Source organism: Mirounga angustirostris, unplaced genomic scaffold, assembly GCF_029215605.1.
Source record: "Mirounga angustirostris isolate CCGP_5_RB_7025 unplaced genomic scaffold, mMirAng1.0.hap1 SCAF_16, whole genome shotgun sequence".
NCBI lineage: Eukaryota > Metazoa > Chordata > Mammalia > Carnivora > Phocidae > Mirounga > Mirounga angustirostris.
In genome coordinates this window covers 12,368,407-12,394,376 of record NW_026991724.1, presented here as the reverse complement: position 1 = coordinate 12,394,376, position 25,970 = coordinate 12,368,407, and the positions used below count along the sequence as shown (strand labels likewise).

General features: G+C 39.0%; 1 protein-coding gene and 1 pseudogene across 1 annotated transcript in view; both read right to left on the bottom strand.

Annotated features, from left to right (window-relative positions):
* RFWD3 (ring finger and WD repeat domain 3) overlaps positions 1–25,970 on the bottom strand; it is a 48,517-nt gene that overhangs the window by 12,975 nt on the left and 9,572 nt on the right. Inside the window, exons 3-6 of the mRNA XM_045890744.2 lie at positions 15,934–16,136; positions 10,218–10,288; positions 8,578–8,769; positions 8,390–8,481 (exon numbers count right to left, since the gene is read on the bottom strand). Of these exons, the coding sequence (XP_045746700.1) occupies positions 8,390–8,481; positions 8,578–8,769; positions 10,218–10,288; positions 15,934–16,136 (558 nt within the window). The remainder of the gene's footprint in view (positions 1–8,389; positions 8,482–8,577; positions 8,770–10,217; positions 10,289–15,933; positions 16,137–25,970) is intronic.
* Positions 17,753–20,192, bottom strand: LOC129046288 (small ribosomal subunit protein uS17-like; annotated as a pseudogene).

The window sequence follows — 25,970 nt, the reverse complement described above, 5'->3', positions numbered from 1 at the left end:
GAAAGGAAGGGATAAAGCTGCCCTATTTATCTTCATGGAAAGTTTAAGAGAACCCACAAACTATGCGCTGGAATTAAGATCAAGAAATTAGATTGGGGTGCCTAGCTGGCTCAGTCAGAGAAATGCGTGATTCTTGATCTCAGAGTCACTGAGCTCAAGCCCCCCGGTGGGTATACAGAATACTGAAAAAATAAATGAACTAAAACAATAAATGAACTAAAACAAAAAATTTAGATCAACAGCATTTCCCATATGCCAGATAACTGATTAGTAAATGTAACAGAAAAAAAATCATTCACAAGAGCAATTCTAAAAATAGCAACCTAGGAATAAAGTTAAAGAGCATGCAAGAGCTTTATGAAGCGAAGTACACTTGTAAAAGGCACAAGAAGACAGTGAATAAGTGGAAGGAAGGTTATTATATAATGTTCACAGCTGGAACGACTCAAAATCATCAAGACAGAACTTCTCAAGTTACTCAAAAAATTTAATGCAATTTCAATCAGGATTTCAAAGGGAACTTTTCCCTTTGAAATCCTGATTGAAATTGCATTAAATGGAACTTAGGAAACTAGTTTTAAAATTAAGAGCAAAATGCCAAGAATACTAAAGTCAATTTGAAGAACAAGGTGGGAGGAGGTATTTTAAAACTACACTAAATTATAACTTCGGAATACTGGGGCAAGAATTAACAAAGAGACCATGGAACCTAAAAGTAGTCCATTCATATACAAAAACTTAATCTAGGATAAAGGCAGCAATGCAAACTTACAGAGGAAGAACACATGACTTAATAGTTATGCTACAACACCTGGTTATCCATAAAACTATATTTAAAAAATATTTAAAACCTACATAAAAAGCAAAATTTCTGAAGAACCTTTAGAAGACGACGTTATGTCTTTATGACCTTGAAGCAGTGGGCAAAGAAACAAAAAACAAGAGGTAAAATTTGACTGCATTAAAATTAAAAACTCATGTTCAACAAAAGAAAACATAAACAAGTTAAAGAGACAAGCCATAGAATGGGAGATGCTACTTGCAATATACACAACCAGCAAAGAATCAGCGTAGGTGACCCCGAACAACATGGGTTTGAACTGTGCTGGATGTGCTCGCTTCGGCAGCACATATACTAAAATTGGAATGAACTGTGCTGGTCCACTTACAGTGGATTATTTTTCTATAAATACACTGGAAAATTTTTTTTGAGATTTGCAACAATTTGAAAAAACTCATAGATAAACCTAGAAATGTGTAGCTGTGTAGCCTAGAAATGCGGAAAAAATTAAGAAAAAGTTAGGTATTATTGTAAGGATACAGTACATAATACATATAACATATAAAATATATGTTAATCAATATATGTTACCAGTAAGGTTTCTAGTCAACAGTAGGCTATTAAGGTTAAGGTTTTGGGGAGTTAAAGAAGTTAAATGTGGATTTTTGACTGTGTGAGGGGTTGGTGCCTCTAGTCCCCAGGTCAACTGTATAAGGAAACACAATGAACTGTACATCAGTAAAAAATAAGCAATATATTTTGCTCAATACAAATGAACAAAAGATAAAAAACAAAATTCACAGATGAGTATGTCCAACTTCATTAATAACTGAGGATATACAAATTAAATAAATACTACTTGACTCCATAAGACTGTCAAAACTTAAGTCTGGTAACACAAAGCGGACAAGGGTATGAAAAAAATGAGAAATCTTACTTTTGCTGGTGGGAGTGCAAATTGGAAACAGCTTCTTGGAAGAACAATTTGACAGTATCTAGTGAAGTTGAAATTACATGTGACCTATGATAAAGTAATTCCATTTCTACACATAAGGAGACTTTTGCCCATCTCTTTGCACGATGGCTTATAGTAACAAAAACTGGAAACCACCTTAACTGTCCACCAATACAAAACACATATAGAGAAATTCTAAATTAGAGAACTAGAACACTCTACAGGAGTTAGAATGAATAAGCTAGAACTATCCCAACTACGATATGTACCCCAAACATAATTCTAAACAAAAAAACAGGGCTCCTGGGTGGCTCAGTTGGTTAAGCATCTGCCTTCAGCTCAGGTCATGATCCCAGGCTCCTGGGATCAAGCCCCACATCAGACTCCCTGCTCAGCGGGGAGTCTACTTCTTCCTCTGCCCCTCACCCTGCTCTCATGCTCTTTCTCTCTCAAATAAACAAAAAAAATTTTTTTTTTAAGATTTTATTTATTTATTTAATTGACAGAGAAACACAGCGAGAGAGGGAACACAAACAGGGGACAGTGGGAGAGGGAGAAGCAGGCTTCCCGCAGAGCAGGGAGCCCGATGTGGGGCTCGATCCCAGGACCCTGGGATCATGAGCTGAGCCGAAGGCAGACACTTAACGACTGAGCCACCCAGGCGCCCCTAAATAAATAAAATTTTTAAAAAACAAACAAAAAAACAAATTACAGAGGAAAATTATAATCTAATAACATTTGCATAAAGTGTAAAAACTCTAAATCATACTATATATGATTTATGATTATAGATCCTCTGGGGAAAGAGATGGAATTAAGGACAATGAAATTCACAAGGAAGCTTTTGCTTTACCTATAATGATTTATTTTTTTAAGGCCTAAAACAAATATGGCAATTTGTTAAGATCTCATAAAGTCCAGTATAAGGGTGTTCATTTTATTAAGTTTCTGTATTTACTGGCATTTTCAAAATGTTCTCATTTTCTAAAAAGGATAGGAAGCATACTGATTGATTATAGTAACCAGAAGTTTATTTTTAACTCCAGCGTAGTTAACACAGTGTTATATTAGTTTCAGGTGTACAATACAGTGATTCAACAATTCCATGTATTACTCAGTGCTCATCAAGGTAAGTGTACTCGTAATCCCCTTCACCTATTTCACCCATCCCCCACCCCCATCTCCTCTGGTAACCATCTGTTTGTTCTCTATAGTTAAGAGTCTGTTTTTTGGGGTGCCTGGGTGGCTCAGTCGTTAAGTGTCTGCCTTCAGCTCAGGTCATAATCCCGGGGTCCTGAGATCGAGTCCCGCACTGGGCTCCCTGCTCTGCGGGAAGCCTGCTTCTCCCCCTTCCTCTGCCCCTGCTTGTGTTCCCTCTTTTGCTGTGTCTCTCTCTATCAAATAAATAATATCTTAAAAAAGTCTGTTCCCCCCCCCCTTTGCTCATTTATTTTATTTCTTAAATTCCACATATGCATGAAATTATACGGTATTTGTCTTTCTCTGACTGGCTTATTTCATTTAGTATTACACTCTCCAGCTCCATCCGTGTTGTTGCATAAGGCAAGATTTCATTCTTTTTTGTGGCTGAATAATATTCGTGTGTGTGTGTGTGTGTGTGTGTACCACCTCTTCTTTATCCATTCATCTCCACTTGGGCTGCCTCCATACTTTGGCTATTGTAAAATAATGCATACATCCCTTTGAATTAGTGTTTTTGTATTCTATGGTTAAACAGCAGTGTGATTACTGGATCATATGGTATTTCTATTTTAAATTTTTTGAGGAACCTCCATACTGTCTCCACAGTGGCTCCAGTGTGCATTCCTACCAACAGTGCAAGAGGGTTCTTTTTTCTCCACATCCTCGTCAACACCTGTTGTTTCTTCTGTTTTTGATTTTTAGCCATTCTGACAGATATGAGGGGATATCTCATAGTTTTGATTTGCATTTCCCCAATGATGAGTGATATTGAGCATCTTTTCATGTGTCTGTTGGCCATCTGGATGTCTTCTTTGGAGAAATGTGTGTTCATGTTGTCTGCCCATTTTTAAAAAAACTGGATTATTTGTTTTTAGGGTAGTGAGTTATACAAGTTCTTTATATATTTTGGATACTAACCCTTTATCAGATAGGTCATTTCCAAATTATCTCCTCCCATTCAGTAGGTTGTTTTTTGTTGGTGTTTCCTTTGCTGTGCAGAAGCTTTTTATTTTGATGCAGTCCCAGTAGTTTATTTTTGCGTTTGTTTCCCTTGCCTCAGGAGACCTAGCTAGAAAGATGTTGCTACTGCTGATGTCAGTGTAATTATGCTCTTTTTTAGGCTTTATTATGGTTTCAGGTCTCACATTTAGGTCCTCAATCCATTTTGAGTTTATTCTTGTGTATGGTATAAGAAAGTGGTCCAGTTTCATTCTTTTGCATGTTGCTGTCCAGCTTTCCCAACACCATTTGTTGAAGAGACGGTCTCTTTCCTCATTGCATATTCTTTCCTGCTATATCAAAGAGTAATTGATCATGTAATTGTGGATTCATTTCTGGGTTTTCTATTCTGTTCCATTAAACTTTGTGACTGTTTTTGTGCCAATACCATACTGTTTTGACTACTACAGCTTTGTAATATAACTTGAACTCTGGAATTGTGATACCTCCAGTTTTTTCTTTTAGGATTCCATACAAATTTTAGGATTGTTTGTTCCAGTTCTGTGAAAAATGCTGTTGGTATTTTGATAGGGATTACAGTAACTGTGTAGATTACTTTGGGTAGCATAGACATTTTAACAATATTTGTTCTTCCAATCCATGAGCATGGAATGTCTTTCCATTTGTGCCATCTTCAATTTCTTTCATCAATGTTTTATAGTTTTCAGAGTATAGGTCTTTCTCTTAAGTTTATTCCTAGGTATTTCATTATTTTTGGTACAATTATAAATGGGATTATTTTCTTAACTTCTCTTTCTGCTGCTTCATTATTAGTGTATAGAAATGGAATGGTTTTCTGTACATTGATTTTTCTTTCTGCAAATTTACTGAATTCATTTATCAGTTCTGGCAGTTTTTTGGTGGAATCTTTGGGTTCTCTACGTACAGTACCATATCATCAGCAAATAGTGAAGTTTTACTTCTTCCTTACCAATTTGGATGTCTTTTATTTTATTTATTTTATCTGATCGCTGTGGTGAGAGTGGATATCCTTGTCTTGTTCCTGACCTTAAGAGAAAAGATCCCACTTTCCCCCCCATTAAGGATGATATAGCTGTGGGGCTTTTCATATAAGGCCTTTATTATGTTGAAGTCTGTTCCCTCTACACCTACTTTTTGAGATTTTTATCATGAATGGATGTTGTATTTTGTCAAATTTTTTTTGCATCTTTTGAAATGATTATTTGGTTTTTATCCTTTCTCTTATTGAGATGATATATCACATTAATTTGTGAATAATGAACCACCCTGCATCCTGGGAATAAATCCCACTTGATCATGGTGAATGATTTTTTTTTTAATATATTGTTGGATTTGGTTTGCTAATACTTTGTTGAGGATTTCTGCACCTATATTCATCAGAGATATTGGCCTGTAGTTCTCTTTTTTTTGTGGTGTCTTTATCTGGTATTGGTATCAGGGTGACACTGACTCATAAAATGAATTTGGAACTTTTCCTTCCTCTTCTATTTTTTGAAAAAGTTTGAAAAGAATTAGGTATTGGGGCGCCGGGGTAGCTTAGTCAGTTAAGGGGCCGAGTCTTGATTAGGGCTCAGGTCATGATCCTGGGGTCCTGGGGTCAAGCCCTGTGTTGGGCTCCACACTCAGCGGGGAGTCTGCTTCAGAATTCTCTCTCCCTCTGCCCCACCCCACTAAAATAAATAAATAAATCCTTAAAAAAGAGTAAGTATTAACTCTTCTTTAAATGTTTGGTAGAATTCACCTGTAAAGCCAACTGGTCCTGGATTTCTGTTTCTTGGGAGTTCTTTTCTTTTTTTTTTTTTAAAGATTTTATTTATTTATTTGAGAGAGAGAATGAGATAGAGCATGAGAGGGAGGAGGGTCAGAGGGAGAAGCAGACTCCCCGCCGAGCAGGGAGCCCGATGCGGGACTCAATCCCGGGACTCCAGGATCATGACCTGAGCCGAAGGCAGTCGCCCAACCAACTGAGCCACCCAGGCGCCCTGTTTCTTGGGAGTTCTTTGAATAATCAGCAAAGTTTTAAATATACTCATATCTTAACAACCGTGCCTACAAAGTTAGCTTTTTCAACAAAATTAGCCTCTTCACAATGCTGCCATGTAAAAACACTAAATATTTATTGGACCAAGTATTTGTTGGACCAAACGAGAAAAAATAAAGAAGAAAATTAAAATCATCTGTAATTCCACTACTCAGTGACTACCTGTAGTATTTTTTCTATTTCACAAAAATATAATCACCATAATGTGCTTTCACATGACAAAATATTACATACACTTTAACATCAGTTTAAATAAATGTGTAGTATTCCATCACTGGATATGCCAGTTTACTCAACCAATTAATTCTCTTGATTTGGATTAACAATGCTTAAATGGAAAGTCTCATGAAGTGAATCTTTTTGTTTTGTTAAAAAATGATTTATTTATTTACTTCTAAAGATTTTATTTTTTTATTTATTAATTTGAGAGAGAGCGAAAGAGAGCATGAGTGGGGGGAGGGGCAGAGGGAGAAGCAGACACCCTGCTGAGCAGGGAGCCCGACTCGAGGCTCTATCCCAGGACTCTGGGATCATGACCTGAGCCAAAGGCAGATGCTTAACCAACTGAGCCACCCAGGCGCCCCTATTTGTTTTTAAAAAGATTTATTCATTTTAGAGAGAGAGAGAGAGAGAGCGAGCTCACGAGAGTGGGCGAAGGGGCAGAGGGAGAGAATCTCAAGCAGATTCCCCACTGAGTGCAGAGTGACGTGGGGCTTGATCTCTCGACCCACGGGATCACAACCTGAGCTGAAACCAAGAGTCAGACGTCTGACTGACTGAGCCACCATCCATGTGCCCCTAAGGATTTTACTTTTAAATAATCACTACACCCAATATGGGGCTTGAACTTATAATCCTGAGATCAAGAGTTGCATGCTCCACCAACTGAGCCAGCCAGGTGCCCCCCATTAGTAAATCTCTGCACACACTTCTTCACAAATCGTTCCTTTAGAATAAATGCCTAAAGTAGAATTAGTTTTAAATGCTTTTGAAGCACAGGGTCAAGGGTCTCTCTAAATAGTTGTGTCGGTGTACATTCTTAACAGCAGCACTGGGAGGAAACCCCGGTCCCTGCACTCTCTCGGTAGGTATTTTTATTTTTTTAATGTTCTTAAAGTTTATTTTAAGCAGTGTTATTAGCAACTGTTCTTGGGCTTCCAAAATCCTGATAATTTCTTACATTGCACTACATGTGCAAAGCCTCACTCATGAATTTTCTGTAGAGAGTGCTGTTGTAGGAGGGCTTAGGGACAGGAGCAGCAAAATATGGCAACACTTAAATAATGCGCCAGATTCTCTTTTTTGTTGTTGTTTTGTTTGAGGTATCATTAAGCCTACTGTAGGGAAGAGGAAACTAAGACTTGGAAATTCCAAGTGGTTATAAATTGTCTACAAAGAGTAAGACAAGGAATCCCTGATTAAATGTTCATGGTATTTAGAAGGACAGGCAGGCAGGAAATGTAAACCCTAGAGAAGAATCTGAATAAGCTACAAAAATTCCAGGGAACCTTTCTGCTTGGGTCTGCTGCCCACACCAGGTGTGAGGTATTACTGGAGGGTTACAGGTTTCTCTATGACTTTTGACTGGGGGAGGGCTTAAGACACCCCGGTCTTGGCTTCCCCAGGTCATGTTACTGCCAGCTTAAGTATTAGAGCTGATTCTAAGTTTTTGGGGATAGCTAAGTGCTCCTGCAGAAAGAACAGCTGCTCTATGCCTTCTGAATCTACCTGTTCCAATCAGCACACAGCACTCAGGCTCTGAAAGCGGAGGCTTACGTGAGGTACAGAAGTGGCACAGTTACCACCTGTTATTCTTCTTCCGTGTATGTGTTGCCAAAGCGAGCACTCTTCCCCTTCTTTCAAGGAATGAGTTTTTCATGACCTAGGTGTCAGTTTTCCCAGAATGAAAATGTTATGTGATGAAACATTGGTCAATACTCCCTAGATTATATGATAGAAACTTTATTTAAGCGGGCAAACTAAAACTGAAAACCAATGTATTGACTTAGATAACTGAGAAATCCATTGGAGTCTAACTTTAGGCATGGCTGAATCAAGGGCCATGAATCTTTCTCCACTTCCCAGCTCTGCTTTCTGTGCATCAACTTCACTGTTAGGTAGGCTCCCCCATTCTATGGCTGAGAAGGTACACATTCAATAAGCCTGGGGCCCACATTCATTGAGCTAGCTGAAGTCACAATTAGTTGTTACTCCAAAACCTCATTTTTAATGCTGTATGGAGAGCAAACCATGCAGACCTCCTTCAGAAGATATCAGACATGTATTATAAATCACAATGTGAGACAGACTGCCAGTGATCCCCCAGAAACTCCCCCGTCACAATGCAAGTAAAGCCTTACAACCACATTAAGAGTGACTCATACCTCCTTTTTCAGATTTGCCAAGTAGGTAGATTCTTGCCACCTACCTTTTCATGCGCTCCTGTTCACTAGTGTCCAGAGCTCTCAGGGTTCGGGCATAAAGAACAACAATGTCACCGTGCTTGGCTTTCTTGTTGCACTAAAGAGCCCAAGATAAAATTAGTGTGGTTCTAGGAATCCTCCTGACTTAACACGTTGACTGTGCACAGGCTCAGTCCTTATCTATGGTTCTTACCTGGGGACATTTTCTTGCCTGGCCCTTCAGCCACTTAGAAATGCACTTATACCCAAAGAGGTGTCCACAGCGTAATGCTGAGAGTCGGTGATCCCCAGCATTGGTCCAATGTTCAAAACATATTGTGCAAGTGTCCCCGTCTTCATCATCCATAGAAACAGAAGGTAGAAGAGGGTTGGTCTTCTGGGGAGACTAGATGGAAACCAGAATATATTCAAATTAGAGAAAATACAAAATCAGTCTTGAAGAGGATGTGCAACTCTATCAAATCAACAAAACCACACAAAGACAATACAAACCCAACTGAAAACGCTGCCGAAAAACTGCAACACCTCTGAATCACTTGTCATTCTTTGTAAAGTGCAATCTGTTCAAATGTTTCATAGAAGCCATGAAAATATTACTTCCCTTTGATCTGATGAAATTCTTGGGTTTTTTTTTTCATTCAAATGAAGAAAAGGAGCTATCTTTACAAAGACATTAAAAAAACAAAACAAATCTAGCAGTTACCTGAATAACCAAAAACACGGAAGAGTAGGTTGTTAAACATTCAAAATTAGGTTCATAATCAAGTCAAATAGTTATAAAATACTTGAATAGAAAATATGTAAAAGAAACCCAGAAAAACAAAGAAAGGATAGAAACAGCTTATAAAAAGAATACAAATGGTTCGTAAGTGTTCATTTATAATTAAAAAATGCAAATTAAGGTAAGAAACCATTTTTTCATTTATTAGGTGGTATAAACTGATGTGTGATGACACCAAGCAATGCTGAGGGTTAAGGAAGAGAAAGGCGCACTTCCATACTGTTGCTGCAGGTAGAAAGTGACACAGACTTTCCAGAGGGCCATCGGGCATTTCATCTATCAAACCTGAACACATCTATCTCTCCTTTCACAGACAATCTCTCTGCTAGAAATACATCCATGAATAGTCACAAACACCTGCAAGACAACTGTACAAAACTGCTTAGTCCAGCATGATTTGTACCAGAGGAAGGAAGGAAGGAAGAGAGAGGGAGGAGGAGGAAAGAGGAAGAGAGGGAGGAAGAAATGGGAACAACTATAGTGTACATGACAAAATAAGAGTTAACTAAAAATTTCTTAATGATTGAACACTGTGCAATGATTAGTAAGAATGAGATTCCCTTTTGTGTAAATTAAAAAAATAGAACATTTACGTACACAAATAAATTTACATGCACACAAAATTTTTCTAGAAGAAAAAAATAAAAACATGGAGGCCATATAGAAACATGCAAAAAGTAGGTCAAGGATGTTTTGAGATTGGCAGAGTCCACGGCTGATGTAAATAACTCATATTAAGGACTATGTGTTATCTTTGTAAACAAAAATTGTTTAACACATAGCAATCATATTCTACCAGATATTTCATAAACTGTATTCATATCCACTATTTTAATCAAAACTTAACTTTGTTAGGTAGGCAAGACAAGTTATCCTTACCTCTATCCCTGCTTTTCTAAACCTATGAGGAAGCAGTCACATAACTGAGTAAGATAGACTGGACTCACACCCTGACCTCCTGCCTACAGAGTCTGCAAGCTTTCCACTTTAGCCCTCAGCCTCTTCTTTAAATGCAAATCCAAACATTTCATTTAAAAGGATGTTCATATTACCTGTTTGGGGTGGGTCTCTCCTCCACCAATACATGTAACTTCTTGCTCTGCTGAGGTACCTCCTACTTGTTCTGCCAAGTCATTTCCAGGAACAGTAAGATAGGTAACGCATAAAAGAAGACAGAAGTCAGGTATGAGAGGCTAGCAGGAGTGCCTAGCTCACCACAGCTTTCCATTTCTCATTGGTAATAATGCTGTAAATTTCCCCAAGTAGTAATAGTGAATTTATTTTTTAACTTATTTTGGATACTTTCAAATATACATAAAAAGTAGACAGAACAGTGTAAGTAACACACAAGTACTCATCACCCAATTTCAAAACAAATCAGTATTTTGCCAATCTTGTTCTAAGCCCCCATTCCCATTATTTTCTTTTGTAATGCTTAGTAACAAACTCTAAAATGTTATTTCACTTATAAAAATTTTGTAGGGGCGCCTGGGTGGCTCAGTCGTTAAGCGTCTGCCTTCGGCTCAGGTCGTGATCCCAGGGTCCTGGGATCGAGCCCGCATCGGGCTCCCTGCTCCGCGGGAAGCCTGCTTCTCCCTCTCCCACTCCCCCTGCTTGTGTTCCCTCTCTCACTGTGTCTCTGTCAAATAAATAAAATCTTTAAAAAAATTTTTTTTGTAATACTGATAAGGATTTTACACATACCATTATTATCATACCTAAGGAAAGTAACAATAATCCCTTAATACTGCCTAATATCCACGCAGTTCATACTCAGAATTTCCCAGTTGTTTTCAAGTTGCTCTTTACAGCACATTTATTGCAATCAGAATCTAAGCAAGGCCTCCACGAGCTTGATTGTTTTATCTGTTTTTTTTCACTCTAACAATTCTCCTTCATTCATTTTTTTAAAAAGATTTTATTTGTCAGAGAGAGAGAGAGTGTGCACACAAGCAGGGGGAGCGGCAGGCAGAGGGAGCAGCAGGCTCCCTGCTGAGCAAGGAGCCCGATGTGGGACTTGATCCCAGGACCCTGGGATCCTGACCTGAGCCGAAGGCGGACGCTTAACCGACTGAGCCACCCAGGCGTCCCGTCTTTACTAATTTTTACCCCTTTCCTGTCACTGATTTGTTGGAGGATATCTTGTCATTTGTCTTATGAAATACCCTACCGCCCACATTTGACTGACTGCTTCCTTGAGGTACTGCTTACTTATTTGCTCTATCACCTATATTTCCTATAAACTGGCAGTTAAATCTAGAGCCTTCGGTAGATTCAATTTTCTTCTTTGGCAAGAAAAGGGGCAGCAAGAATACATCTTTTATTGTTTGCTTCTGATTGTAGCACATAAGGAGGCACATACTGGGTTCGGGTGGTACCAGTCTGATCCCTGGGTTATCAGGTTCCTCGTCAACCTTTCAAAACCTCCATTAATGGTCAAGGAGGTGATTTTAAATTTTTAGTCCTTTTGCTTTTGAGGCTCAAATGATCTCATCATAGGCTTGTGGGAGCCCCTTTAAACTGGCTCCTAGAACCAAAAAACAAAAACCCCAACACCAAAAAACCCCACAAACTTTTACTGAAGTGGAATATATATACAGAAAAGTGTATCCTCGGTATTCCATTCAGTGAATTCTCACAAACTGAACTATATACCAGAACATCACCAAAAACCCCAAGAGTGCCTTTTATACCTTATGTCCTCCTTATTTCTTGGGGGTAGAGGGGAGATGATTTGCCCCCACCAAAGGTTACCACCTTACTAAATTCTAGGAACGTCTATTGACTTTTGCCTGCTTTTGTATATAAACAGCATTTCAGAGTTATCCAACTTTTTTGTGTCTGCTGATTTTACTCTACACTGTTCGTAAGATTCTTCCATACTAACATGTGGAGTTGTGGTTCATTTATTTTCACCACTGTATCGTGTTTTATTGCGTTAAGTATATCACATTTATCTGTTCTATTGCTGATGGGTATTTGGGTAGTTTTCAGTTTTTTGCCATTACAAACAATGCTGTTACATTCTTATATGTTTCTATTGAACACATGTACTCCTTTCTTTGGTTACATACCTAGAAGCAGAATTGCTTAGCCGCAGGTTTTATATATACAGATGAGTTTGTAAAGATACCACCTGAATGTCTGTACCAATTTACACTCCCACCAGCAGAGTATGAGAGGTCTGGACGATTTATATTCTTTCCAATACGTGATATTGTCAGTCTTAAATTTTAGCTGTAGTGGTGGATGCATATTAGTTACTGCACTGTGGTTTTAATTTGTATCTCCCTGATGACTAATAAAGTCTTTTTATATATTTAGTGGCCATTTGGCTACCCTCCTTTGGAAGTACCTTTTAAAATCTTTTGCCCATTTTTCTATTAGGCTGCAAAAGTTATACACCCTAGATATAAGCCCTTTTTCTGATATATGTATTATGAATGTCTTCTCCAGTCAATGGGTTCCCATTTCACTCTCCTAATGATGTCTGTTGATGAACCTAAGTTCTAAATTAAAATTCACCTCATTTGTCCTTGATTTGTTTGAGAAATCTGATCATTTGTCGTGAAAAATGTCTATATCCTGGATTTGACCGATTGCTTCCTCATGATACTAACTTTTATTTACAGTAAATTTAAAGAGTTGTACAAGCATCACCACAATCCAATTTTAAAGATTTTATTTGTTTATTTGAGAGAGAGAGAATGAGAGAGAGAACACATGAGAGGGGATAGGGTCAGAGGACGAAGCAGACTCCCCACCGAGCAGGGAGCCCGATGCGGGACTCGATCCCGGGACTCCGGGATCATGACCTGAGCCGAAGGCAGTCACTTAACCAACTGAGCCACCCAGGTGCCCCACCACAATCCAATTTTAAAACATTTCTATCATCCCCTAAAGATTTCTCATGCCAACTTAGAATCATTTCCCATCTGCACCAGCAGCCACAGGCAATCACTAATCTACTTTTTCTCTATAGATTTGCCTTTCCTAGACATTTTATGTAAGTGGTATCATAAAGTATCTATGCTGGTTCACTGTCATAAACTAAAAAAGAATTTTTTAATGCAATTTTCTTGTACTGCCTCTAAATTTCAAAGTACTCCTTACTTCTGGGTTTTATCACTTATATATTCCTCCTAATACTAGGATGGTTTCTTATTTTACACTAGGTCCCTGATCCACTATATCTTATTTCCTAGTATGAGCCATGAATCTAGTTTTACTGTTTTCCAGTTAGCAATCCAGTTTTTACAATAGGACTAATTTAAAAGTCTATCTTTTCCCCACTGATTTGAGATGGTCCCTTTAGAATATAGTAAATTTTCTTTTTTTTTTTTCCCCTAAGATTTTATTTATTTGAGAGAGAGAGAGAGTGAATGCATGAGTGGGGTGAGGGGCAAAGGGAGAAGCAGACTTCCCGATGAGCAGGGAGCCAGACGTGGGGCTCGATCCCTGGAACCCTGGGATCATAACCTGAGCCAAAAGTAGATGCTTAACAATGGATCGTGGATCACCACATCAAAAACCAATGATGTGGGCGCCTGGGTGGCTCAGATGGTTAAGCGTCTGCCTTCGGCTCAGGTCATGGTCCCAGGGTCCTGGGATCAAGTCCCACATTGGGCTCCCTGCTCCTTGGGAGCCTGCTTCTCCCTCTGCTTCTCTCTCTTTCTGTCTCTCATGAATAAATGAATAAAATCTTAAAAAAAAAAAAACAAACCAATGATGTATTGTATGGTGACTAACATAATAAAATTAAAAAAATAAAATTAAAAAAAAAAAAAGCAAATGCTTAACTGACTGAGCCACCTAGGCATCCCTATACTACATTTTCATATACACTTAGATCTTTTTCTAGATGTTCCATTTGTAGAATGTCCCACATTTTAGATTTGAATGGTTGCATCTTTCAAGTATTATTTACCTTGTTCCTCTACTTCCCGTACACAGTGCAACCTGGTTATTTTATCTAGAGTCTTAAGGAGATTCAGGGTTTTGGGGGGGCAGCAACAGTACTTCCTAAGTGCTATGGATATTTTTCTTTCTTTTTTTTTTTAATTTTATTTTGAAGTAATCTCTACATCCAACGTGGGGCTCGAACTTACAACACCAAGATCAGGAGTTGCATGCTCCACTGACTGAGAAAGTCAGGCGCCCCCCTGGATATTTCTGATTGCAACATATCAAAAGGCCTTAAGGTCTGGTGGTGCCAGCCTGGTCCCTCTATTAAAAGGAATCCCACTAGCCTTTCAACCTAATGGTTTTAGGATCAACTGCTGATCTTTGCCTAGATACATAATTTTATTAGGAGTCAGGAAATTATGACTTTCCTATCATTCCTGCTCCAATATTAGTTGGAATTTTTCATTTAGAAAAACTTCCCTAGTGATAGGTGGAAGGAAGGAATAGCCAAAGCAAAGAGAATTTTTAGGGCACTGAAAATTTCTATATAATGATGGATATGTCATTATACATTTGTCCAAATCTGTAACATGTATAACCCAAAGGTGAACCCTAAGGTAAACTATGGACTTCGAGTGATTATGCTGTGTAACAAATCACCATTCTGGTGAGTTGCTGATAATGAGGAGGCAATGCATGTGTGGAGACATGCACGTGGGAAATCTCTGAGCCTTCTCAATTTTGTTGTGAACCTTAAACTACTCTAAAGAAAAAAAAAAAGTCTTAACAAAAGCAAACCTCCTTCATCAACTATTTGGTTTTCCTGAATAAAGTTCACAGAGGAAAAACAGGATAAATGCTTAATCCTTTATTTATTTTTTTTTAAGATTTTATTTATTTATTCATGAGAGACAGAGAGAGAGAGAGGCAGAGGGAGAAGCAGGCTCCCAAGGAGCAGGAAGCCCGATGCGGGACTCGATCCCAGGACCCTAAGATCATGACCTGAGCCGAAGGCAGACACTTAACCATCTGAGGCACCCAGGCGCCCAATGCTTAATCCTTTAATTTACCAGTTTTCAGAGTAATAAGTCAGGGCTCTAATAACTTAGGATGCTGATAAATGAGGTTTTAAAAAGTACATAATTAGGAATTTATATTTTTAATAGATTTGATGTATTTTAATCTACATTTCAATCCATAATCCAAAAATACATTCATTATTCATTTTGATGTTTAAAATGTCCCATCTTAAGCCACGAGGAGCCCTTTTAAGGTTGCTCCCATGCCTACAGACATGATGACTCCATGAGAGATGGCTTCCTTGCTTCCTAGCACAATTAAATGCCCTAGGCTCAGCTTGTGTATCTTCTATCCCAGACTTGGAAAATCATTTCTCCAAGAAGCCCTCGTTCCTTTAAGTGGGAAAACAGCACAATCTGGGGTATCAGAAAGTAAGCAGGACATATGCCCAAGGGGTCTCTGCCCACTACTGCTAAACAAAGTTCTACTTGCACAATGCGTAACATTATACTAGGACTTCAAGAGTGGCAGACTAGACAGGGTACCGAATTTACAAAGCTCTTCTTTTAAATAAAGAAGCTACTTCCTTCTCGGATGTCAAAGAAAATGAAAGAGGATATAAAATGCTACGACAAAGTGACCAACTTACTGGGTCACAAATCACATTACACTTCAAGTTAGATCAAACCCTCTACACAGGCTTATGGCCAGTGAAAGCTCTGTACTATATGAAGCAGGAATTGATGACATCTGGGGAAAAGGTAAAGTGTCAAAACACAAGTCCTGGGAGCTAAGCTTCCTGGGTGTTAGCCTTGCGAATCCAAAACTGAACAAAATACTCACCTTCTAAAACAACAGCTCTGGTTTCCTCCGCCTGGACAACAACTTCTTCGGGCTCTGTAGAGCTATCACTGTCAGAACTGGAACTACTTGAGACCTGCAAGTCTTCAGAGACAGGATTCCTGGTCTCCGAACTGTGAGAGGTGCTTGACAAATGAGGCTGGGTCCGGCTCACTTGAAAGTAAGCATCCAACGGTGCTCTCGACCTATGTATATACAGAACATTACAGTACAATGGACCATCATCACAAGAAAAATGCACAGTGATCGGAAGGTAAATCCTAGTCATTTCAACCCATCTCCAGGCCGTTAAATGCTAACTTTGAACACTGAAGCAGAAACAGCAGTTTTAGGCAGATGTTGGCTGGCCTGGATATTCTCTTTTCCACTCAATTATTACATTCGCCACACTGGAGGTTGACTCTAGCTAAAAGCAAATTCTACTTTACTGGCTTTTCGCCATGTGTCAGTATCTTCTAAAGGACACAATGCAGCAATCTGTCTATTGGTATTAGAGGGCTGAAAGAGAGTGGACAAGAAGAAAAACGGCTCTATTGACCAAATACAGCCTCACAGGATTCTGCTGCTGCCAACAACACACACCACAGTCTTTCAGGGTAAAAATGAAGTCTGGCTTCAGTCACCATTGCTTTACCTCTTGCTTTAAAACATTATTTTTCTTTTTAAGTTTAAATAATGTCACGTTAAGGTTAAAAACATAGCATGATATCAAAAAATAACTCAGGATGAGAAGAGCCAGTAGCAGATTTAGTAACACTTCCATCTCTTCAGGCTGGCGGAGTTTTAACCACACCCACGACAGTTTGCAGTTACCCTCACATCCAAGCTAACAAACCACACCCTACTTCCTGCACAGAATGACCTTCAATATTAAAAACCAAAAAGGTGTTCTGTACTTTAGAACATACTACCTAGCTACTAATTACAAAGTATTACTGAAAGGTGACCTACTTTTAAGTTTTAATAACTGTCTTTATAACATTAAGATATATGATTCCCCAGAAACATCGTTGGAGACTGCTCATACAGAAAAAAATTTGATTTCTCATAGTTTGGCTGCAATTTACGGCAAACCAGGGCTTTCTATTAAAAAATGATGATAGAACTACAACAACAACAAATGATGACAAAACAAAATAAATGTTATTTGGTATCCAATTCAACAGAAGATTCACCTTTGTAAAAAAAAAAAAAAGAGAGAGAGAGAGAAATGTGAATAAATTGAAATGAGAAGTAGCAATTGTGAATCTTTTTTTTTTTTTTAAAGATTTTATTTATTTATTTATTTGAGAGACAGAGGATGAGAGAGGGGAGGGTCAGAGGGAGAAGCAGACTCCCTGCTGAGCAGGGAGCCTGATGTGGGACTCGATCCCGGGACTCCAGGATCATGACCTGAGCCAAAGGCAGTTGCTTAACCAACTGAGCCACCCAGGCGCCCCGTGAATCCATTTTGATTCACAATTTAAGTGTACAATTTAGTGGTTTTTAGCATAACCACGGTTATGCAACCATCACCACTGTATTATTCCAAAACATTTTTACCACACGTAAAAGGAAACCCATACCCATATAGGCAGTCTTTCCTTCTTTTCCCCTTTCCCCAACCTCTAGCAACCACTATTTTACTTTCAGTCTCTATGGACTATTCTGGACATTTCATATGAATGCAATCATATAGCACAGTCTTTTGGGTCTGACCCCTTTCAGAACTTCATGATATATACAAGGACCATGTCATCTCTAAACAGCTATAGTTTTATTTCATCCTAACTGGAATTACCCCCCTTTTTTGGGGGAGGCCTAATTGCTCTGGCTAGAACCTTAGTACAGTGGTGAACAAAACTGGCAAAAACAGACATCTTTGTCTTGTTCTTGATCTTAGGGGTAAAACTTTCAGTCTTTGCTCATTTAGCATGTTAGTCGAGGGTTTTGCATTGATGGTCTTTATCAGGTTGAGGAAGTTCCAGTCCTAGTTTGTTGAGTGTTTTTTATCATGAAAGGGTTTTGTCAAATGCTTTTTTTTTTTAAAGATTTTTATTTATTTATTAGAGAGAGAGAGAGAACGAGTAGTGGGGAGGGGCGGAGGGAAAGAGAAGGAGACTCCCCACTGAGCAGGGAGCCCGATTCGGGGCTCGATCCCAGGACCCGGACATCAAGACCTGAGTTGAAAGCAGACGCTTAACCGACTGAGCCACCCAGGTGCCCCTCAAACGCTCCTTCTCTATCTACTGAGATGTTCATGTTTTTTCCCCTTTATTGTATTAATATGGTATATCTCATTGACTGTTTTTTATATATTGAAATCGGCCTTGCTTTCCTAGAACAAATCCTATTTGGTTATAGTGTATAATCCTTCTCATATGTTGTTGGATTCAGTTTGCTAGTACTTTGTTGAGAATTCTTTTATCTATATTCATAGATGATACTGGCCTATAGTTTTCTTGTGATGTCTTTATATGGTTTAGGTATCAGAGTAATACTGGCCTTACAGAATCAGGAAGTATTCCCCCTGCTTCCATTTTTTGTAAAAGTTTATGAAGTACTAGTGTTACTTATTTTATCTTTTTTTTTTTTTTTTTGACTGGGAAAATAACTTTATTTTCTTCAGGCATGTGTGCAGATGTCTAGTCTCAGAACTTCTGGAATTGCTTTTTGGTACCAGTGGCCTTCGTGACTTTGGGCATGTTGAAGTACACAGTCTTGTTCAATGGCCGGCACTCCCCCACTGTGACAATGTCGCTGATCTCGATATCCCTGAAGCAGGGGGACAGGTGCACAGACGTGTTCTTGTGGAGTTCTCAAAGTGGTGTACTTTCAGATGTAGTGGAGGTAGTTGTGGCAGATGACAATGGTCCTCTGAATCTTCATCTTGGTCACCACACCAGACAGAATCCACCCTTGGATGGAGACATTACCAGTAAAGGGGCATTTATCAATATAGGTGCCCTCAATGCTTCCTTGGGTGTCTTAAAGCCCAGACCAATGTTTTTGTAGTATTGCGGGAGCTTCCCCTTGCCAGTTTCTTGACGCAGAACCCTCTTCTTATTTTGAAAGATGGTTGGCTGCTTTTGGCAGGCATGCTCAGTCTGAATGTCCACCATCTTTCTGGCTGCCTGAAAAAAGGAAAGTACCGAAGCCATCTGGGTTTCCTTATCCACTGCCTATTTCATCTTTTTTTTTTTTTTTTAAGATTTTATTTATTTGTCAGAGAAAGAGAGTACAAGCAGGGAGAGCAGTGGTAGAGGGAGAAGCAGGCTCCCCCACTGTGCAAGGAGCCTGATGTGGGACTCAATCCCAGGACCCTCAACCCTAGAACCCTGGGATCATGAATTGAGCCAAAGGCAGACACTTAACCAATTGAGCCACCCAGGCGTCCCCTATTTATTTCATCTTTAAACATTTGGTAGAATTCACCAGGGAAGCCATCTAGTTCTGGGCTCTTCTGTGTGAGAAGTTTGCTTTTGTTCTTTTACTAATTCAATCTCTGTATTTGTTAATCATCTATCTGGATTTTCGTTCTCTTCTTGAAAGAATACTGGTAACGTCTTTTTAGAAATTTGTCAATTTAGGGGCGCCTGGGTGGCTCAATCAGGTGAGCGTCTGCCTTCAGCTCAGGTCATGATCAAGACCCACATTGCGCTCCCCACTTAGCAGACAGCCTCCTTCTCCCCCAGCTTGTGCCCCCTCTCTCTCTCTAATAAATCTTAAAAAAAAAAAAAAGAAATTTGTCAATTTCACCTACGTTATCTAATTTCTTGTATAAAGCTGTTCACAGTATTTCCTTATAATATTGCTTTCTTCTGTAAGACTGATAGTAATGTTCTTTCATTCCGGATTTTATTACTTCGAGTCTTCTCTCTGTATCTTGGTCAGTCTACTTAGCAATTTTTCAATTTTGTTGATTTTTCAGAAAAACCAACTTCTGGATTAGTTGGTTTTCTCTCTTGCTTTTCTAGGTTCTATTTCATTTACTTCTGCTCTAATGGTCATTCTTTCTTTCCTTCCACTTGCTTTGAATTTTGGATTTTTTTCCTTTCTTTTTCTAGTTCCTTACGCTAGGTTATTGATTTGAGTACCTTCTTCTTTTTAAAAGATTTTTAAATTATTATAATTTTTTTATTATGTTATGTTAGCCACCATACAGTACATCATTAGTTTTTGATGTAGTGTTCCATGATTCATTGTTTGCATGTTAACACCCAGTGCTCCATGCAATTCGTGCCCTCCTTAATACCCATCACTGTGCTCATCCATCCCCCGCCCCCCTCTAAAACCCTTAGTTTGATTCCCAGAGTCCACAGTCTGTCATGGTTTGTCTCCCCCTCTGATTTCCCCCCTTCATTTTCTCCTTCCTTCTCCTAATGTCCGCCATGCTATTGCCTATGTTCCACAAATAAGTGAAACCATATGACAACTGTCTTTCTCTGTTTGACTTATTTCACTCAGCATAATCTCCTCCAGTTCCATTCATGTTGATGCAAATGTTGGGTATTCATCCTTTCTGATGGCTGAATAATATTCCATTGTATATATGGACCACATCTTCTTTATCCATTCATCTGTTGAAGGGCATCTCAGCTCCTTCCACAGTTTGGCTGTTGTCAACATTGCTGCTATGAACACTGGGGTGCATATGGCCTTTCTTTTCACTACATCTGTGGTCTTTTGGGTAGGAGACATACAAATGGCTAACAGACACATGAAAAAATGTTCAACATCATTAGCCATCAGGGAAATTCAAATCAAAACCACACTGATATACCACCTTACACCAGTTAGAATGGCAAAAATTGACAATACAAGAAACAACAAATGTTGGAGACGTTGTGGAGAAAGGGGAACCGTCTTATACTGTTGGTGGGAATGCAAGTTGGTACAGACATTTTGGAAAACAGTGTGGAGGTTCCTCAAAAAGTTAAAAATAGAGCTACCCTATGACCCAGCAATTGCACTACTGGGTATTTACCCTAAAAGTTTTATTTATTTATGTGATCTCTACACCCAGTGTGGGCCTTGACCTCATGACTCCGAGATCAAGAATCAGATGCTCTACCGACTGAGACAGCCAGGTGCCCCTACTTTCTTTTTTAGTGTGGGCGTCTAACAACTATAAATTTCCCTTTAAGCACTGCTTTAGCTGCATCCTATAAGTTCTGGTATGTGTTCCTTTTCATTAATCTCAAAGTTTTTTTCTAATTTTTCTTGGGATTTCTTCTTCGATCTATTGGTTATTTAGGAGTTAATATAATTTCTACATACTTGTGAATTTCTCCAAATTCTTTCTGTTACTTATGGTCAGACATACTTTGTATGATTTCAATACTTTAACTTTATTGAGTCTTGTTTTATACCCATATGTTAGCCCTAACATATGATCTGTCCTGGAAAATATTCCATGTGCACTTGAGAAATAGGTATGTTCTGCTGTCGAGTGGAATGTCCTACAGATGTTTATTAGGTCCAGTAGATTTAAAGTGTTTTTCAAGCTTTCTGGTTCCTGGTTGACCTTCTGTCTAGTTATCCTCATTGTTGAAAATGGGGTACTGATACCTCTTACTATTACTGGTGAATTGTCTATTTCTCCCATCAGTTATGACAGTTTTTGCTTCATGTATTTGGGGGCACTGCTGCAGATATTCACAGGTTTATAATTATTATATCTTCTGGATATAATGATAAAAGGGTTAATCCATGTTCTTTATCATTATAAAATGTCCTTCTTTGACTCTTATAACAATTTTTGTCTCAAAGTCTATTTTGTCTGATATTAGTATAGCAACTCCTGCTCTCTTGTGGTTACTGTTTGCATGGCATATTTTATTCCATCCTTGTATTTTCAACCTATTAATGCCTTTCAATCCAAACTGTGTATCTTGCAGACAGTATATAGTTGGATTTTTAAAAAAAATCTGTGCTGCTGATCTATGCCTTTTGACTAGAGTGTTTAAACCATTTGCATTTAATTTAAAGCAGGATTTATATCTACCATTTTTCTATTTTCCTTTTTTTTTTTTTTAAAGATTTTATTTATTTATTTGAAAGAGAGAATGAGAGAGAGAGAGAGCATGAGAGGGGGAGGGTCAGAGGGAGAAGCAGACTCCCCGCCGAGCAGGGAGCCCGATGCGGGACTCGATCCCAGGACTCCAGGATCATGACCTGAGCCGAAGGCAGTTGCTTAACCAACTGAGCCACCCAGGTGCCCCATTTTTCTATTTTCTATAATCCTGTGTCTTTTTTTGTTCATATAGGAATATCTATTCCAAATGCTCATAAGAGAAATGTTTAGGGCTCAGCCTGGCTCAGTCAGTGGAGCATGTGACTACGATCTTGGGGTTATGCACTGGAGCCTCAGATTGGGTGTAGAGATTACTTAAAAAAAAAAAAAAATCTTTAGGGCACCTGGGTGGCTCAGATGGTTAAGCGTCTGTCTGCCTTCAGCTCAGGTCATGATTCTGGGGTCCTGGGATCGAGCCCTGTGTCGGGCTCCTGGCTCAGCAGGGGGCCTGCTTCCCCCTCTCCCTCTGCCTCCCCCCTTGCTCATGCTCTCTCTCTCTATCTCTGTGTCTCAAATGAATAAAATCTTTAAAAAAATGTTTATTTCTCCATTACTGCCTTCTTTTGAATTATTTTCAAGTGCACCATTTTAATTTTCTCATTTCTTTTACCTCATTTAGAGTTATAATTCTATTCACTCCCCACTTTTGATGATTTTATGTCCATCAACACAGATTTATAGTCATTTCTTTATGCTGTTTGTTCTAAATTGAAAGAAAAAAAGAATTATAAATAGAAATACATGTGTATTGTCTATTGTATTTACCTATGTAGTTATCTTTGCTAGTGCTCTTTACTCTTCCTTGTGGATTCAATTTATTTATGTCTGGTGGGTTTTTTTTGGGGGGGGGGGGGGGGATTCTTTAATTTCAGCCTGAAGGACTCTCTTTAGTAATTCTTGTAGGACAGGCTTTCTGTTTGTTTTGTTTTGTTTTTTTAAATCCTAGAATGCCTCATTGTTCCTTCATTTCTGAGGGATAGTTCTGCTTGACATGGAATTCTTAGTTGAGTTTTTTTTCTTTTAATACTCTGAACAGGTCAGGAGTGCCTCGGTGGCTCAGTCAGTTAAGCATCTGACTCTTGATTTTGGCTAAGGTCATGATCTCAAGCCCTGCATCTGGCTCCATGTTGGGCGTGGAGCCTACTTAAGATTCTCTCTCTCCCTCTGCCCCTCCCCATCCCTGTTTGCACGTGCACTCTCTCTAAAAAATACCCAACCAAACCTCTGACCAGGTCATTCAACTGCATTCTGACCTCCATTGTTTGTGATGATATATCAGCTGTCAACTTTATTGAATATCCTTTGTACCTGATGAGTCAGTCACTTCTTTATTGCTGATTTTAAGATTCTCTCTTTTTCTTTGGCGCTAACAGTTTGATTGTGATCTATGTAGGTGTGGATCTCTTTGAAATTTATTCTGTTTAGAGTTTGTTAAGCTTCTAGTAGATTAATGTTTTTCATCAAATTTGGCAATTTTTTGTCATTTCTTCAAATATTCTTTCTGTCCCTTTCTCTCTCCTCCCCTACAAGGACTTCCATTATGCATATGTTGGCATATACTTGATGATGTTCTACAGGTCTCTGAGGCTATGTTAATTATTCTTCATTTTCCCCCTTGTTATCTAGGCCAGATAACCTCAATTCACCTATCTTCAATTTTGTTTCTTGACTCTTCAAAGTCAATTCTTTCTTTTATCCGTTCAAACTTGCTGAGCCCTCTAGTGATTTTTTAAATTTATTGTACTTGTCAACTCCACCATTTCTATTTTGTATATTTTTATAACTTCAATCTCTTTATTGAAATTGTCTATATGGTGACACACTGTTTTATACTTTGCTTTAGTTCTCTGAATATATTTAAAAAGCACATTTAAAGTCTGTCTGGGGCACCTGGGAGGCTCAGTTGGTTAAGCGACTGCCTTCGGCTCAGGTCATGATCCTGGAGTCCCGGATCGAGTCCCACATCAGGCTCCCTGCTCGGCGGGGAGTCTGCTTCTCTGAGCTCTGACCCTCCCCCCTCTCATGCTCTCTCTCTCTCATTCTCTCTCTCAAATAAATAAAATCTTAAAAAAAAAAAAAAAAGAAGTCTGTCTGGTAAGTCCAACATCTTGGCTTCTTTACGTATTTTTTTTTCTTTTTTTCCTATGTGTGGGCCATACTTTCTTTCCATGTCTTGTAATTTCTTCTTGAAAACTGGACATTTCAAATACTATAATGTAGTAACTCTGGAAATCAGATTGTTCCCCTTTTCAGGGTTTGTTGTTATTGCTATTTCTTATACTTGTTACTTTTTGTTTAGTGACTTTTCTGAAGTGATTCTGTAAGATTTGCATTCTTTGTTGCATGTGGCCATTAAGTCTATGTGGTTAGCTTAGGTGTTAGTTCATGCCTGGACACAGATATGCTTAAACACCCAGGACGAGTAAGTCTCCTAGTCTTTGCTGAGTATGTGACTGTGTGTTTATGTTGGGACACACGTTCAGGAATCAGCCAGGCAAGTGACAATGCTTCTTGGTTGTGCAGAGACTCAAGGTCAGCCAGAATTGAAAAATTAGTGCCTTCTTAGGTCTTCCTGGGCATGAGCACAGTCGTACACAGCCCTAGGCATGTCATATCTGTGGCCTTCTAGATTTCCAAGAATATGTCAGAGCTTTTCAAAACCCCTATGAAGATCTCATTCCTCAGCTTTTCCTTTTAAGTTTTTTAGTTTAGTTTGCCCCCATGGTATGCACCTCCTCAGGCAGCCTCTGGGGAAAAGGCTTTCAGCTTTTTAGACTGGGCATAGTGGTAAGTCAGAAATAGCCCTGCGAGTGGGATCTTCCAGGAAACCACCAAACAGGACAAAAAAAGAGAATTCTCTGGGAATGAAGCTTTGAAGGAGCTCCAATCCCAATCTATTCCCTCTAGTGGCTGTCAGGCTGCTGGTTTTCACTGTCCTTGCAGGCACTTGGTTTGCACCACTACCATCGAGCTGAAGAGGGATATGGAACAGGGAATGCCAGAAGCTTACTGTTCTGATATTCAGCTGTTTTGTTCTGTTTTTTTTTAATACTCACTCCCTGAATTGCTTTAAGCATCTGCTTATTTTCCAGTCCTGAAAATTGATTCTGATAAATTTTGCCAGTGTTTTGGAGGTCCTTACTCTGCCATTTTTGATGTTACTCAGGTTTTCTTTTTTAAAAATGCTAATAAGCAAGTTTACCAACTAATTTTGGCAATTGTGTGCTAACAGCAGCTACAGCCACCATGAGAATAAGCACATAAGAATGGTATCTCCTAAGATCATTTTAACCAAATGAAATCCACACTAAAGTTAGGCTAATAGGCTACTGACATGCATACTGAGAATTCTGCATAGAAACTGGTAAGAAATTGGGGCGCCTGGGTGGCTCAGTCGTTAAGTGTCTGCCTTCAGCTCAGGTCATGATCCCTGGGGTCCTGGGATCGAGCCCCGCATCGGGCTCCCTGCTCTGCAGGAAGCCTGCTTCTCCTTCTCCCACTCCCCCTGCTTGTGTTCCCTCTCTCGCTCTGTCAAATAAATAAATAAAATCTTTAAAAAAAAAAAGAAAGAAAGAAAGAAAGAAACTGGTAAGAAAATAAGCGATCAAAAAAAAAAAAAAACCCCACTCATTAACATTGCTTTAATATAGCAAAAGGCATTTCCAAGGTCTCATTGAGGACAAAGGAAAGGGGAGCTACGTCATCAGGAAGCAGTGCTATGGTTTCTCTGGGAGTACAATCTTGAAACCCAAGAAATCCTCCTCTTTCCCTGCACTTACCATCTCTGAATTAAATAACAGTATAAGTTCTTCTCCCTTGCTTACCCTCTGTAGTCCTAGATTCCATAAGCTCCATGAGAACAGGTACCCTGATCTGTCCTGTTCACAATGTAACTCCAAGGCAAAGTTCAGTCTCTCACATAGTGGAGTATTAGAAATATTTGATGAATGAGTGATGACGCTGA